This window comes from Polyodon spathula, chromosome 9 (genome assembly GCF_017654505.1).
Source record: "Polyodon spathula isolate WHYD16114869_AA chromosome 9, ASM1765450v1, whole genome shotgun sequence".
Taxonomy (NCBI): domain Eukaryota; kingdom Metazoa; phylum Chordata; class Actinopteri; order Acipenseriformes; family Polyodontidae; genus Polyodon; species Polyodon spathula.
In genome coordinates, this window is record NC_054542.1 from 2,123,255 (window position 1) to 2,139,862 (window position 16,608).

The 16,608-nt window shown below is 43.9% G+C and overlaps 1 protein-coding gene, 1 long non-coding RNA gene and 1 pseudogene across 2 annotated transcripts; 1 reads left to right on the top strand and 2 right to left on the bottom strand.

Moving 5' to 3' along the window:
- Nucleotides 1-4,620: 4,620 nt before the first annotated feature.
- LOC121321313 (zona pellucida sperm-binding protein 4-like) lies at nucleotides 4,621-9,621 on the bottom strand. Its single transcript, XM_041260212.1, has 16 exons — nucleotides 9,496-9,621; nucleotides 9,277-9,398; nucleotides 8,924-9,149; nucleotides 8,734-8,855; nucleotides 8,387-8,582; nucleotides 8,180-8,301; nucleotides 8,004-8,103; nucleotides 7,683-7,805; nucleotides 7,257-7,429; nucleotides 6,946-7,043; nucleotides 6,584-6,711; nucleotides 6,150-6,330; nucleotides 5,633-5,777; nucleotides 5,422-5,497; nucleotides 5,072-5,236; nucleotides 4,621-4,758 (listed from the first exon to the last, which is right to left on the bottom strand). Exons 1-16 carry the CDS (start codon nucleotides 9,542-9,544, stop codon nucleotides 4,658-4,660), a joined length of 2,127 nt encoding a protein of 708 aa, XP_041116146.1. The 5' UTR covers nucleotides 9,545-9,621; the 3' UTR covers nucleotides 4,621-4,657.
- A 1,777-nt stretch (nucleotides 9,622-11,398) lies between these two features.
- Nucleotides 11,399-12,192, bottom strand: LOC121320496. Its single transcript, XR_005950859.1, has 3 exons — nucleotides 11,972-12,192; nucleotides 11,776-11,891; nucleotides 11,399-11,600 (listed from the first exon to the last, which is right to left on the bottom strand). It is a non-coding gene; the product is annotated as an uncharacterized LOC121320496 (long non-coding RNA).
- A 34-nt stretch (nucleotides 12,193-12,226) lies between these two features.
- On the top strand, nucleotides 12,227-14,871 carry LOC121321159 (annotated as a pseudogene).
- Nucleotides 14,872-16,608: the final 1,737 nt, after the last annotated feature.

Sequence of the window (16,608 nt, forward strand, 5' to 3'; positions counted from 1 at the left end):
TGCTGGAATACCAGAAACTGTCTTGCAGTGCCATATCAGGAAATCATCTGTGTGGGGGTTTCTTGGGTGTTATTGAATTTGGCAAATGGAACAGTGACATGACCGGAGTATTTGTTACCAAAGTTGTTCCAGTAAAAGTCTGTCACCACAAGATGGTGGCATACACCACGTGGCACACCAGGTTGTGACACCAGATGGTTTAGAAAGGGGCAAAGCTCACCTTGACACTGGTGTAGGGAAGTTAATTGGCTTGCATTCAGTCAGGAATGTGGAGACTGGAGCTGTGCTGCTAAAGAACTGAAGTTGTGGCTGCTGAAAGAGATCAGTTCTGCACAATGTGCACCGGTTCACTGACCTGTAGTGGTACTACATTTTTCTGCAGTAGAGATAGCAACTCCAAACTACTGTCTGCTAAGGCTGGCGTTTCCAAAAGTGCAAGCATGAGCAGAACTGTTTAGACCAAAGTATTAGTCTAGAACACTGCAACTCCTCCTCTTTTTAAATCCTGTGTATTCTGAATAGCTGAAGACAGCTGCGTAGCTTTTACCAATTTGCTGTCTTGTTAGGCTTGCATTGTGCTCTGTACTATTCAACTGGTCCTATTGGCTAACCCTAATGTTTTGTATGACTCAGATCAGCTTGCATGCTTAAGCAATAATCTGCAATGCAGGAGTTGTTAGCTGCTGGGTTCCTGGGCTAAAGATAATGTTCATATTGCATTTATTTAGTCTTTTTCCATATACAAATGAATTCTGTATACCTTTTAGTCTTGTACAAATGTCGCTATAAATCAAAGTGATTGGAAATGGAAACTGATAATATTAGTTTCAAACTATAACACCCCTAACACAAATCCACAACTGCTTTAACTAGTCATTCTGGCAATTGAGCGAACCTTTTCCCGGCATCTGTTTCCAGCAGTCTGCCATCAATCATACATCCACAGCAATGGGAGTCATTGTTCTCCAGAAATGATTAAAACTTGAATTTATTATTTATGCAGGTTAAACTGCATCTGTTGGTTAAAGCCAGCACTCTGCTATCCATTCCCCAGATCCATCAGTTGTGTTTTGCCACCCTTGTGTTAAGAATAAAATGAAATTTTTGTTTTATTTATAAACTACTAAACAAAATTTCTGCACTTGCCCATCAAACATATTGTCATTTAGAGCATTTATTTGCAAAAATGACAACTGGTCAAAATCAGCAAAAGTGTGTGGCAGTTTTTTGTCCAGACATGGAATAATGCAAAGAAAATAAGTTACACATGCTTCCTCCAAAAACAAAAAACTAGATGTTTTAACTAATGGAAGAGTTCAGAAATCAATATTTTGTGGAATAACCCTGATTTTCAAGCACAGCTTTCATTTGTCTTGGCATGCTCTCCACCAGTCTTTCACATTGATGTTAGGTGACTTTATGCCACTCCTGGCGCAAAACTTCAAGCAGCTCGGCTTTGTTTGATGGCTTCTGACCATCCATCTTCCTCTTGATCACATTCCAGAGGTTTTCAATTTGGTTCAGGTCTGGAGATTGGGCTAACAATGACAGGGTAAATTCCTGGTGCAAGTCCATCTCGGCTCCAAGAGTGCCACTGGCTGTGTGGCATGGTCATTGTCCTGCTGGAAAACCCAATCCAATGAGTTGGGGAACATTGTCAGAGCAGAAGGAAGCAAGTTCTCTTCCAGGACAACCTTGTACTTGGCTTGATTCATGCCAAAGCTGCCCGATTCCAGCCTTGCTGAAGCACCCCAGATCATCACCGATCCTCCACCACATTTCACAGTGGGTGTGAGACACTGTGGCTTGTAGGCCTCTCCAGGTGTCCGTCTAACCATTAGACGAACAGGTGTTGGGCAAAGCTGAAAATTGGACTCATCTGGGGGTGCTTCAGCAAGGCTGGAATCGGGCAGATTTGTCTTTGTGAAGGACGCATGAATCAAGCAAAGCACAAGGTTGAAAAAAAAAAAAACAGCACTTACCAATATTCACTGCAGTTCAAACCCTGAAAGAGATTAATACACTACTAATTACATATATGACATTTGTATCTATCACAGAGCTAGACATAAGTGTTATATAGGGTCATTCCATACTAACTGAACCAGAGCACTTACCCGACCATCTCAGATTTTGTTAGAAAAATTCACCTGGGGGTTTTCGGGATTCTACACAAGATGGGTAAATCTAAGCTGAGCCCATATATATATATATATATATTATTTTTTAAATTTCCCCTTCAAGCCGTGACCTGGCAAAAGATCAACCTGAAGTGAAAGTGACCCTGACCCTGACCCTGACCAGGAAAATCACATTGGGCTCAGCTTAGACGCTGCCATCTTGTGTAGAATCTCGTTCCACCCAGGTGAATAAAGACTTTCGAGAAAAAAATACTAGGAGCACCTAACTTACTTTTGGCAAGTTGCCATAGATACAAATGTCATATATGTAATTAGTAGTGTATTAATCTCTTTCAGGGTTTGAACTGCAGTGAATATTGGTAAGTGCTGCTTTAAGAAACTTTTCACCACTTGTCCAAATTTTGTGAAACACTTTTGATCACAAAGAAAAATCTCCCCCCCATTCCATCTTGCTGAAGCTCTCAGAAATTTTAATTTTCAGTATTGCCCAACACCAATATATATATATATATATAGACGGAGACCTGGAGAGTTCTACAAGCCACAATCGAGCGCACCCATTTTGGTATCCGTGGATTTCGTGATTTTTGAAGTTGCATTTGAGCATTGCTGGAATCCGGCCAGCTTTGGTGAGGCTAAAGTACCTAAGGTTGTCCTCACACAGTCCTAACTGAGCTGACATTATTCAATATTGCATTGTCTGGGGTTAGATCTAGAGTAAAAAAGTGACAGGGTGTGCTGGGGGGGGGGGGGGGGGGGGAACCAGTGGCACTAGCTTGGAGCCGAGGGATTATCAACTTGCCTGTGGAATTTAGATGTTTGTTACAGTGACACATTTGAAACTACCAAAACCTTACCTGGGCCACCAGAAATATCAGTTAAATTGACATATGGATAAGGGGTTGTGCATGCAAAGCCATCAATTAATCTTGTGCTGCTTGAATGTTTTGCGCCAGGAGTGGCATAAAGTCACCTAACATCAATGTTCACTTGTGGAGAGCATGCCAAAAAAGCATGAAAGCTGTGGGGCTTGAAAATCAGGGTTATTCTAAAATAGTTTAATGATTAACTTTTACAAGTTAAAACTTGTCTATTTGCTTTGTTTTTGGAGGAAGCACTGTGTAAATGCACAATACTGACCAACTTGCCATGCAAGGAAAAAAAAACACCCACACACCGGCTGAACAAGTACATTGTAGCATTGAGAAGATGGGCTTTGTATCAGAAAACATGTGTGATGGGCAAGTGCACCAATTTGGGGGGGGGGGGGGGAGGGGAATTTATGTAGTATATAAATAAAACGGGGATTAATTTTATTCTTAACACAAGGGTGGCAAAACACAACTGATGGATCTGGGGAATGGATAGCAGAGTGCTGGCTTTAACCAACAGATGCAGTTTAACCTGCATAAATAATAAATTCAAGTTTTAATCATTTCTGGAGAACAATGACTCCCATTGCTGTGGATGTATGATTGATGGCAGACTGCTGGAAACAGATGCCGGGAAAAGGTTCGCTCAATTGCCAGAATGACTAGTTAAAGCAGTTGTGGATTTGTGTTAGGGGTGTTATAGTTTGAAACTAATATTATCAGTTTCCATTTCCAATCACTTTGATTTATAGCGACATTTGTACAAGACTAAAAGGTATACAGAATTCATTTGTATATGGAAAAAGACTAAATAAATGCAATATGAACATTATCTTTAGCCCAGGAACCCAGCAGCTAACAACTCCTGCATTGCAGATTATTGCTTAAGCATGCAAGCTGATCAGAGTCATACAAAACGTTAGGGTTAGCCAATAGGACCAGTTGAATAGTACAGAGCACAATGCAAGCCTAACAAGACAGCAAATTGGTAAAAGCTACGCAGCTGTCTTCAGCTATTCAGAATACACAGGATTTAAAAAGGAGGAGTTGCAGTGTTCTAGACTAATACTTTGGTCTAAACAGTTCTGCTCATCATGCACTTTTGGAAACGCCAGCCTTAGCAGACAGTAGTTTGGAGTTGCTATCTCTACTGCAGAAAAATGTAGTACCACTACAGGTCAGTGAACCGGTGCACATTGTGCAGAACTGATCTCTTTCAGCAGCCACAACTTCAGTTCTTTAGCAGCACAGCTCCAGTCTCCACATTCCTGACTGAATGCAAGCCAATTAACTTCCCTACACCAGTGTCAAGGTGAGCTTTGCCCCTTTCTAAACCATCTGGTGTCACAACCTGGTGTGCCACGTGGTGTATGCCACCATCTTGTGGTGACAGACTTTTACTGGAACAACTTTGGTAACAAATACTCCGGTCATGTCACTGTTCCATTTGCCAAATTCAATAACACCCAAGAAACCCCCACACAGATGATTTCCTGATATGGCACTGCAAGACAGTTTCTGGTATTCCAGCATGTACAAATGCAGTTTAAAATTAATGAATGGCCCCAGTAAATGACACAAGACAGAATTTCAAACACGTTGCAGGTTTATTCAAGTTTGACTGCTTCTCCAGGCTCTGACAATTTACAAAACCAGCCATTTTTTCCAGAAGAGCATTACAACAGATACCAGGACCACCAAACCAAGCAGCCCCAGGAGACCACGGAAGTACGTCCAGTGCTTCTCTGCAAGAGGAAGCCCCAAAAAACCAAATATATATATATATATATATATATATATATATATATATATATATATATATATATATATATATATATATATATATATATATATATATATATATATATATATATATATTGTGGCAAACAATGTTTGTTACTCAAATGAAGCATCAGGTCAGGCACGTTACCCAGATATGAGTCAATCCAAGTTGACTTTGAGCTTTGTCCTGTTTTGGCCAATCTCAATCTTTTTAAAAAGGGAACAATAAATGAAAGGATTAGTACTGCTGCAATACACCATCTCAAAATCACTTACCCGTTTGTTCATGGGGCACATTCTCATCCAAAATGAAAGTTCCTTCACCAACAGCAACGAGGCCGCTATGACCAGGAGCAGCTCGCTTGTCTACATTTGATTTCCCAGGACAGGGCTTTCCTGCACAGCGCCCTCCCACACCAAGATCTACTGGAACAGGCATCTCTGTGGAAGGAGGCATCTGGAATAACTAATAGTTATACCATTTGATGACAAAATGCTATCATCCAAATTTGTTAGCCAGGGGAGCAGAATTTAAAACAAATACTTTAGGGAGAAGTCTCTGAAAAGCATAAGATGAAAGACTTCATGCTGCAATAATTGAAGGCTTGACCTAAAATGAAGCCTACCTCTCCCATCAAAGCATCCTTCATTACAAACACTATGTTTTGGGGAACACACTTCAGTTGAACACAAAAAAGAGATCTAAAGAAAGTAAACAAAAATAAAAAAAAAAAAGTTAGAGCAGCTGTAGATCTGCATGTCTAGAATATACCATTAATGGACTAGGCATTTGGAGGCAAGCTTGAGTGTACAATTGGACCACTACAAGGTACTCACTTCCTCATCCAAACGCTGCTTGGTCTTGTAGTCCAGGAACTGGAAGACTTGTATTTCAAAGCGTCGCGTGTGCTTGGATACAGGCTTGTTATTGTATTGGAGATGGAGGCCAGCAGTACTGCTATAATCCAGCATGTTTGGGCAACTGTGGGATAGAAATTCAGAAGAGAGAGTCGGACACTTGCCAGCTGGGGGGGGGGGGGGGGGGGGGATTTAAAATCAAGACAGCTATATTAAGAGATTATCTGAGACAACCTAAAAAGCTTGCATTTGTTACAGCAACTTGCAAAGAGATTTCCATTAGGCGTTTGCAACCAACAATATTGGTTAATGGGCCAGTCACCCAAGCTGTTGCTAAAATTACAATCCTATGTGAACATCTCAAATGCAAAAGGTTATTGTGTAGCTGGTGAGTGGGCAAGTGCCTGAAGGGGTGACTTCAGAAGGAAAGAAAAAAAAAAAAAAAAAAAAAAAAAAAGGGCCGCAATTTAACCTGTCAATGATGCAGGAGACTCACCCTTCATAGAGGATCACCCAGGCAGCGCGAGAGGACTGGGGATAGGCGATGCAGTAGTGGACCAGCAGAACTACACTGGGGTTAGGAGGGTTTAAAAGCTGCACTTCCAGATACACCGTGCTTCCAAGCAAGAATCTCAAGGGCAGATGGGACTGTGGGTGGAAAGTTGTGTAGCTGGCATCTGCAAGAAAGAAGTGCATTAGAATAACCAGGCTGCAGGTATTGCATGTACTTCAATGTCAACACAACCCATTGAAGAAGAGACTCCACAGCCAGACACATCTGGCTGTCATGGGACATGATGCTCAGCATGGGACTACAGTTCCACAAAACTAAATGGGGGTAAGTTCTGCCAAAAGACATTACCTTTGTCACATCAAGTATACCATAACCCTTTCTCAAAAAATAAGTTGCAGCAAGATTAATTCCATTACCTGTGGCAATCCTTAACCTAACCCCAAGAGAGCCAAAAGCCAAGGCTGCTGATGGAGGCGGTGGGTTCACCACCAAGTAACCAGTGCTGGCCATATTTCCTTTAGAATAGCGACATTCCACCTGGAAACTGCAGTGCAGAGAGGAGACAGTGAAGATCAAGAATCAATTCAGGTACCAGTTAGCACAGGATTTCCCCATTTCAGTGCAATAACACGATGACTTTCTCCTAGAGTCAATGGGTCCCTACCACAATCAGAAAAATGTATGCTGCAAAATAAGCAGCCTTTTCAGTAAAAGGGTTAACTGGCTGCCAGTTCCAAGCCACTGTAAAAAAAAAAAAAAAAAAAAACACACACACTACCGGTAAGAGCTGTCTCTGGTAATTTGTCCATACACCTGCCCGGTCCCTCGAACCAAGCCATGAACTTCAGCAAGATAGATTGTAGTCTCTGCCACTATCTGCACAAGAAATTGTAGAGGGGAGAATACTGTAGCCATTAAAAGTATTGCAATCAAATAGGCCAGCCCCAAGCCACTGGTACTCCATCAGATTATCACACCACCCCTTAAACATCTGGCTATAAAATATGGACTAATGCCTCAAAGTCCCAATATGTTTGTAGTAACAAAAGCTGTGTCAAAATTGCAGTACACATAGGAAAGTGAACTTACAAAGACATGTGTCCCACAGTCAGTCACTGGGAATTTGAAGATAGCAAAGTCTGGAGTGCAGATTACAGGGGCACAGGATTGGTTTCCAGAAATTACTAGACTACCAGGATCTATTTCTGGCTTGGTGGAGGTGCGGTAAACTGCAAATACAAAATGCCCATCTGCTGTGCACGCTGAAATACAAGCAGAGAAATTGCTATATTAAAATACAAAACCATGATATGGTGAAGCTTGTAGGAAATCTTAAATTATGAAAAAAAGTAGCATTTAGTTGAACCACCATTGTTCTGTCCAGCAAAGCTGGACTGCAGGTAAATTAGATCTCTCTCTCTTCCCCCCCCCCCCCAAAATAGTCAAGTCTTCCTAGTCAAGCTGCTCAAAAGGAAATCTAGTGCTATATATTAAAAAAGTGAAACCAAGCCACACCATCCAAAGGATAGTGACACTGGGAAGTTGTTGCATCCACACAACATCCATTGGCCACACACAGTTGTGGATCAGCATTGGGTGGACCACAAGCAACCTGCTGACTTCTTGGTATCTTGCATCCTGCAAAACAGTAAACTTCAATGTTTCAGGTTGTTTAAGGAAGACCCTGTAGTTCAGGTTTGGATAGGTCTGGCAAGTAAATCCTCATTTCCAAAGAGGCACAGTAAATACAACATGAAGCAGCAACAGCATAGCAGACTTGCAAGCACTCCTGCATTATGAATGGCTTAGAAAACTGTCCAGTGAACAAACACTTACCCTCACGTGGTACTAGACCAGGAACAGGACACTTGGCCTCTATATCTCCTCGCTCCCCAGTAAGAGTTGTGTAAATGACGCTCAGGATATAGAAGTTGTTCTAGAAATGGATCATACAGTATTTTGATCACTTCAATACAAATGGGTATGAAATCTGCAGTTTCCCCTCAGCTTACCAGTATCTTCACATTACAGGCCTTGTAAGGAGCAGTTAAGATGTTCTTGCCATTTCCCCTCCTCAAACTGTAGCCACAAGTCTTGGGAGCACTGGCAACAGCTACCAAGTTATTGGATTCATCTACAACAAATGGCACATTTAGAGCAGGTTTCCCCCCCCCCCCCCAGTTTACAGCACCACTCTACCCAGTAGCATTACCACTCACCCATTAATTGAACATCTTCTAGACGTCCCTCAGGAAGCTCCACTGTCATGCAAGTACCACTGCAGAGGACAGAAACCCCAAAGGGAGGGCGCGGTGAGCCTGTTGGTAGGGCTGCGCTGGTTGGACATTTCATGCCCACATATCCAAACACCCCCTCAGTGGTGGTATAGCGTAGGGTCAGGACATAATTCTTATTCTGCAGAGGAAAGGGAGGAGTTTGGACAAGATGCTAGGAGTAAGTCAACAGAATACAAGCACATCTAAAAATGTGACATCAGCTAACTATAAAACAAGGGGCCTCTATCACCAATAGAGAAATGGAAGTTGGTTCCGAAAAGGAATCTTACCAATATTTTAACATCACAGGTGACGTAGGGGGTTATGAAGATGTTCGTTTCTTCTCCCTCTACCAGACTATAGTTGCAGTGCTTGGGGGCATCTTTGACAGGAACCAGATTATTGGACTGATCTACAAAGAGATGGTACCACACATTTAACCTCCCCTCAATTCAAACAAAGAAATCACACACAACCTACCTATTAGTAAGACTTCTTCCAGGGGTCCCAGAGGGAGCACCACCATCATGGTAGAGGCTCTGCAGATAGTACTTGCAATAGGCACTGGTTCTGTTGGCTTCCTAGTGGTGGTTGTAGGCACAGTGGCCTCTGTTGGTTCTCCAGCACTGGAGGGACATTTCATCAACACATGCCCTTTTTCTCCACCAGTTGTCAAATACCATATTTTCAAAACGTAGTTATTATTCTACAAAGAACAGTATTATTATTATTATTATTATTATTATTATTATTATTATTAATACACCCATTGATTGTCAAGCTTTTAAAATTGGAATCACACAAGATGCTGGATATCTGATCAAAAGGATTACCAGTATTTTGACGTCACAGGCCGTGTAGGGCGTTATGAAGAAGTTCCTTCCGATTCCACGAGACAAGGTGTAGTTGCAGTGCTCAGGAGCATCAATGACAGCTACCCACTGGTTGGATTTATCTATAGAAAGAGAAAGTTGCCATGAAGATCCCTAGGTGTCAGACATTATGCCTCTCCATCAAAAGCTCCAGAAATATCCAACAAAAGCTCAGCTCACCTAAAAACAGGACATGTTTTAGAGGTTCCTTGGGCAGCTCCAACAACATACTGGAGGCTCTGCAGACAACAGAAGTAGGAGGCTTTACCTCCCCAGCACTAGTTCTAGTCTTGGTTGTCTTCCTAGTGATGGGTCTAGTAGTCCTGGTCCCTTCCCCAGAGCCTCTACGGGTTGTCCTGGTCCCTTCCCCAGAGCCTCTAGTCCTGGTCCATTCCCCAGAGCCTCTGCGAGTAGTCCTGGTCCATTCCCCAGAGCCTCTGCGAGTAGTCCTGGTCCCTTCCCCAGAGCCCCTGCGTCCCTTAGTCCTGGTCCCTTCCCCAGAGCCTCTGCGAGTAGTCCTGGTCCCTTCCCCAGAGCCTCTGCGAGTAGTCCTGGTCCCTTCCCCAGAGCCTCTGCGAGTAGTCCTGGTCCCTTCCCCAGAGCCTCTGCGAGTAGTCCTGGTCCCTTCCCCAGAGCCTCTGCGAGTAGTCCTGGTCCCTTCCCCAGAGCCTCTGCGAGTAGTCCTGGTCCCTTCCCCAGAGCCTCTGCGAGTAGTCCTGGTCCCTTCCCCAGAGCCTCTGCGAGTAGTCCTGGTCCCTTCCCCAGAGCCTCTGCGAGTAGTCCTGGTCCCTTCCCCAGAGCCTCTGCGAGTAGTCCTGGTCCCTTCCCCAGAGCCTCTGCGGGTAGTCCTGGTCCCTTCCCCAGAGCCTCTGCGAGTAGTCCTGGTCCCTTCCCCAGAGCCTCTGCGCGAGTCCTGGTCCTGGTCCCTTCCCCAGAGCCTCTACGGGTTGTCCTGGTCCCTTCCCCAGAGCCTCTGCGAGTAGTCCTGGTCCCTTCCCCAGAGCCTCTGCGAGTAGTCCTGGTCCCTTCCCCAGAGCCTCTGCGAGTAGTCCTGGTCCCTTCCCCAGAGCCTCTGCGAGTAGTCCTGGTCCCTTCCCCAGAGCCTCTGCGAGTAGTCCTGGTCCCTTCCCCAGAGCCTCTGCGAGTAGTCCTGGTCCCTTCCCCAGAGCCTCTGCGAGTAGTCCTGGTCCCTTCCCCAGAGCCTCTGCGAGTAGTCCTGGTCCCTTCCCCAGAGCCTCTGCGAGTAGTCCTGGTCCATTCCCCAGAGCCTCTGCGCGTTGTCCTGGTCCCTTCCCCAGAGCCCTGCGAGTCTGGTCCCTTCCCCAGAGTTGTCCTGGTCCCTTCCCCAGAGCCTCTGCGAGTTGTCCTGGTCCCTTCCCCAGAGCCTCTGCGCGTTGTCCTGGTCCCTTCCCCAGAGCCTCTGCGAGTTGTCCTGGTCCCTTCCCCAGAGCCTCTGCGAGTAGTCCTGGTCCCTTCCCCAGAGCCTCTGCGGGTTGTCCTGGTCCCTTCCCCAGAGCCTCTGCGGGTTGTCCTGGTCCCTTCCCCAGAGCCTCTGCGCGTTGTCCTGGTCCCTTCCCCAGAGCCTGCGCGTTGTCCTGGTCCCTTCCCCAGAGCCTCTGCGGGTGCTATTGGTCCATTCCCCAGAGCCTCTGCGGGTTGTCCTGGTCCCTTCCCCAGAGCCTCTGCGCGTTGTCCTGGTCCCTTCCCCAGAGCCTCTGCGGGTGCTATTGGTCCATTCCCCAGAGTCCTGGTCCCTTCCCCAGAGCGCGAGTTGTCCTGGTCCCTTCCCCAGAGCCTCTGCGCGTTGTCCTGGTCCCTTCCCCAGAGCCTCTGCGGGTTGTCCTGGTCCATTCCCCAGAGCCTCTGCGCGTTGTCCTGGTCCCTTCCCCAGAGCCTCTGCGCGTTGTCCTGGTCCCTTCCCCAGAGCCTCTGCGGGTGCTATTGGTCCATTCCCCAGAGCCTCTGCGCGTTGTCCTGGTCCCTTCCCCAGAGCCTCTGCGCGTTGTCCTGGTCCATTCCCCAGAGCCTCTGCGCGTTGTCCTGGTCCCTTCCCCAGAGCCTCTGCGGGTGCTATTGGTCCATTCCCCAGAGCCTCTGCGGGTTGTCCTGGTTGCATCTTTTGCACTTCTTCTAGCTCTCCTGGTTGAATCCACAGCATTGGTTCTAGTAGTCTTTCTTGGCTTCCTACTAGTGGAAGTAGGGGCCTTTGTGGGACATCTCATGTGCACATACCCTCGTTTACCAGCAGTGGTTGTGTAGAGTAAGGTTAAGACGTAATTTCCATCCTAAAAGAAAGTGAAGGAACAGAACTAGTTGAAGACTGGAAGGATTGTATTCCAGTTCTACATTATGGAATCAGCACATATTGAAATATGTTATATAGTTGGGTACCAAGGCATTTCCTCAAATATTTCCTAGAGGACCACATTCAAGATTAGCAACCAAATGTATGGTTCCTACCTGTATGTGGACAGCAAAAGCCCTGTAGGGGGTTGTAAAGTAGTTCCGCCCTTCCCGCTGCACCAAGCTGTAGTAACTGGTAGCATCATTAATATCTTCCCATTTGTTGGACGGAGCTACAAAGAAACAAGGTTTACATGAACTACCAAGATTGATCAGTTCCCTCCAAAAATGTTGGAGCCAAATTCAAACTCACTCAATAATAGAACTTGAAGCGACCCAGAAGGCAGTTCTACAGTCATGCTGGAGGCTTTGCAGACAGCAGGGGGAGGGAGAGTTGGTTTTGTAGGTTCCCTAGCAGTTGCAGTAGTCCTAATAGTATGGGCTGTTGGTGCTACAGCCCTGGCTGGACAAGTCATTTGCACAATCCCTCTTTTCCCAGGTGCAGTTGTGTAGATTATAGTCAACACATGTGGTTTATTCTGAAAAGGGTAGACACAGGAAAGTCGTCATGGACAACAAGGGATTAGACAGTGGGGAAAACTTCAACCTTTGATTTAGTTTAAATCAAATGTTTTACATGACATAACAAAGTCTAACTTTCCCCATTAAAATGCATGAAATAGCTGTATTAATTACAAGTAACATTTAGGTTAAAAGGCAAGCCATATTATGGCCATTTTGGGATTCTTGTAGTGAATATGTGGATCAGTAGCGGAGCCAGCGATACAGTTACAAACTGTCAACCTCGCGATTAACTCAAATCACACTGAAGCTACTCCATCCCTAACACCACCCCTATTTTATTAGAATTTAATATATTTCTACACACTTCTGGTTAACATCTCACATTTTATTTTTTTGCTTCCCAATCATTTAATAGAAAAAAAAATGAATCTTTAATTGAAGAGCCTCCTACTCCTATTCTGCAATGCACAATGTTATGATGGTCATCTGACAAAGTCAAAGTTTGAATACTGTAGCCCTACTGGGGACTCATTTTGTTTTTTTAGGTAGGAATTGAAAGCATCTGAAATAAGCCATTTCTTTCCACCTGTCCTTTTGAACCCTTCACAGTTTAAATAAATGGTATTCCAAGAAATATGCTGGATTCTTAGTACCCGTTTTCATCTATTTTATGTACCAAGTCTCTACAGTTTGAAAGCTTCCTTATGGTCTCAAGTCTACTTTATGCACATCAGCATTCCACTATACAGTAATTTAGCTTCAATACAAGGATTACGACACCTGTAAAATAAGACAACGATTTTAAAAACAAAAGGGCCCCTAGAGGAAGACTCGTGCGCCCCCCGCCGGAATGGAGGCACACCCTGGTTAACTGCTGCTGTTTAAATAACGGTAGCGAAAGGACAGCCCAAGTTGCTTTTGAGGTTCCTCAGAAAGCTTGGTCGAGTTGGAAGTAGTAGCTTCCACTTGTCCCCGTAGTGGATGTAGGGTGTTTTGTTTTTATTTCACCAGCACCATTTGGGCATTCCATTTCTAAATAGTATAAAAGGAAGAGTAAGAAGGAGCAGCAGTTGAGTCGCTTCATACCTCACAGTACAAACTGTTTTTATATAAACACACACTAGTTTAATATACAGGGCACCAGTACATTATGCAAGAATAAAAATCATGGATTTGAATAGAAAATAAAACCAAGTAGTTGTCATGCCAAACCTATAAATACCTCCAATGTTTTCATTCAAACGCATGCTCCCTTGAAGAAAAAAAAAGACAAATGTTGGGCAGCTGGCTTTCAGTTCAAATATATACAATATATTATATTATATATATATATAAAATGGGGGGGGGGGTGGAATTGCATGGATTCCATTTTATTTTTCATGTAGCAGTACACTGCTGCAGTGCCTTGAGCCGGCTTCGGTCCGAATGCACACATACCACCAGTGGCAGAGGAAGATGGGCCCCGTGCAGGACTTCTTGTTGGCCCCCTCTTCTCTTACAAAAGGGTCAAGTGTTCGACATTCATGTATAGAAAACGGTGTACTGTTTCACTCTTCTTCGTTTGACAGACATCTTTACATCCAACACTAATCTAATGAACAGATTTAACCACTAACCGTACCAGGATTCTCCAATGCTGCAATCACAGAAATTCCATAATTCACAATTCTGCACAGACATTTGCAGAAATTCACATAGGAAAGTTGGTTTTTATAGAAATCAGACATGCCAATTTGATGTAGTTTATTGTGGTGCCCACTGCCACACCCAATAGCTTCCATCAAACTATAGGATGAATTGGACACACAATAGAACTACAAATGCTTGTGCTGAATAGTACCCCAAAACCTTCCATGTAGAAGTGCCTCATACCAGCCTCCAAGAGGAAAAAAAAAATAAATCAATTCAATAATGTTGAAATGAAGGAGGATAGAATCTGAATTACCGGCACTGCACACCGGCAGCTACAGTGACAAATGTGCACCATCTGCAAATATAAACCAAGGATATTCTCATTGCTCCAAAAATAAACTGTCGAACCCCTCCGGGGCGCTCAATGTGTGGACCCGAGTGCAGCTGCATCTGCTATTGCGCCGCCAGTGCATACCACCTAAATACAATACGTGCTCTGTGACGTCATATCGACCACTAAAAAGGGATGACGACGAGTTCCACTCCCCAAACTACAGAAGGCGGAAGAGGTAGAGTGGTATTACAAACAGTGTAAGAAGTAAATTTGCCGTTTGTTACTGTAGTAATAAAGACCCCGGTTTTCAAGATTGCTTTGTTTCTTCACCAATATTATATCCCCTTTGTGGCTCCGAAGGAAGCCGTCCCTGCCAAAACAGAGGCCAAATCCAAGGCCTTGAAGGCAAAGTAGTCTGTGCTGAAGGGAGAGCACAGCCACAAGAAAGAGCCACACGACCCACCGTCAGGAGACCCAAGACACTGCGACTGAGGAGGCAACCCAAGTACCCGTTGTAGCTGTACGACATTTATGTGGCCAAGGTCAACACACTGATAAGGCCTGATGGCGAAAACGCTTACATACGTCTTGCTCCAGAATACGATGCTTTAGAGGTGGTCAACAAAATGAACTGTCCATCACGGAATGTACAAGTTTTTTTTAAACTGCAAATACATTTGTTATACAGTTACGTTATCTAAAATTACTCAAAAGCATTCCCTTTAAATATAAAATGACAGGTTCCGGAAATTAAGACAATCTTGATTTAAAACTTACAACATAACATGTAAAACGGAAATTGTGCAACAGATCAACTATAAAGCAAACAGTGCAGAGGCAGTTGCACAGATCTCTCTCGGTCCGGGTTTATTTTTGCGTTTCTGCGAGAGCGCACTCTGGATTCGAGTTCCGCCACACAGCCTAGGACAGCTCTGCTTTCTGCTCTCCCCAGTTCACGCCGCTAGGACAGCTCTGCTTTCTGCTCTCCCCAGTTCACGCCGCGGTTGTAAAAAAGCCACACAAACCCACCACTATTCCGTGTTTATACTATGGTGTTTCAGACTGTTAAAGCGTATGAAACTAAACCAATAACCAAGTGGCTTACAATAAAACTGGGAAACACAATCCAGGAGTTTCTATAAAATGACAGCTTTTTTTTTTTTTTTACTTTGTTAGGTGGTGATGTATAATACCTATTACACCGCTTCTTTGATGTCCACGTCCGTTTAACAAAAAGCAAAAGCGTTAGTCAAGTTTTACATATCCCAGTGTATGGATATTTGGGGTATGTACACTTGACAACTTAAAAGCACACATTTCAGGAGCAGATCTAGCCTTTTAGAGCGACTGGTTCACTACAATTCAAAATACACATTAGCAAGTACTCGCTGCATCACAGATCTGAAGTCACTGTCAAATATTACTGCTGCTTTGTGGAATTCAGCTGTCTCTTGATGCTTGTTTTGGAACTGCTGAACCCCAGGTTAACAACTTTTGAATAGCCTGTCAAGTTACTCTGAATTGGTCTACCAAAAAGCATGCAGTATTTCCAGTAGGCTCCATTAACCGCTGAATAAAAGCAACTGCAAGCCATTCCCTCAAAGTGCTTTCCATCCCACAGTGTGCGTGTTCTTGCACTAGTCCATCATTTAGATGGCTAGTCTGCAAAACACATTGATTTATTCTCTTGTACAACGTTAGCGACACTCCCTCCTTTAACCTGTGCTGTTGTTCCCCATGGACAGCTGGCACACTGCAGCAGGGCAATTCTGGTTTCATACGCCAAGGGCATTCTTTACCCAGTGAAATACTGAGAGTTCACTTTTAATACACACTATTGTACAGAATCACAAGCATTTTATTTCTATTATAAACATTTGGTCAATCTCCAGGTTTCAGAAGTTTCACCATCAATTGTGCAAGTCCAATAAATATTGCTTCTGGTCACCTAAAAACAAGTAGACGCTTGACCACAGTAGACTATTTTTATAAAATTATTGCAAGGTTTATCAGCTTCACAGTTTTTTAGCTACTAGATTGTTCATGTATTAAAGCAGTGCAACTTCATTCCTAATTTAGGAAAAATTAAATTGTAAAATTCCTCAATAGGCAATGTTTAGTTTGTCCCTAAAATATTAGGCTGTGCCTCGATAGTCTCCCGGCAGCCATGTCTTTGTGACAAAATCGACTGGACTTTACCCCACAGATAGCCAATCCAAACTGACAGAGATAGGACAAATGGAGCTTTATTTAAAAATAACACATACAGCAAAAAAGGTCACAAATGTAAAGTGTTGATTGATTTTGGTTTTCTGACTGGTTGATGTGAATTGGTCTGAATCCATGCTCATTTTTAAATGACTACAATATTTCATTCAAAATTTCCGATTTGAATTGCTTGGGGTCCTAAGCAATTGCTTAGGATGCTTATGCCTAGCACTGCCACAGATTACAGGTAT

Coding starts and splice junctions, on each gene's coding strand:
- LOC121321313 (XM_041260212.1), bottom strand. CDS start 9,544: ATGTTGTTGGAGCTGCCCAAGGAACCTCTAAAACATGTCCTGTTTTTA. Junction 8,104..8,179: donor CCTGTAATGTGAAGATACTG/GTAAGCTGAGGG, acceptor ATCCATTTCTAG/AACAACTTCTATATCCTGAG. Junction 5,498..5,632: donor AGCAGCGTTTGGATGAGGAA/GTGAGTACCTTG, acceptor TACTTTCTTTAG/ATCTCTTTTTTGTGTTCAAC.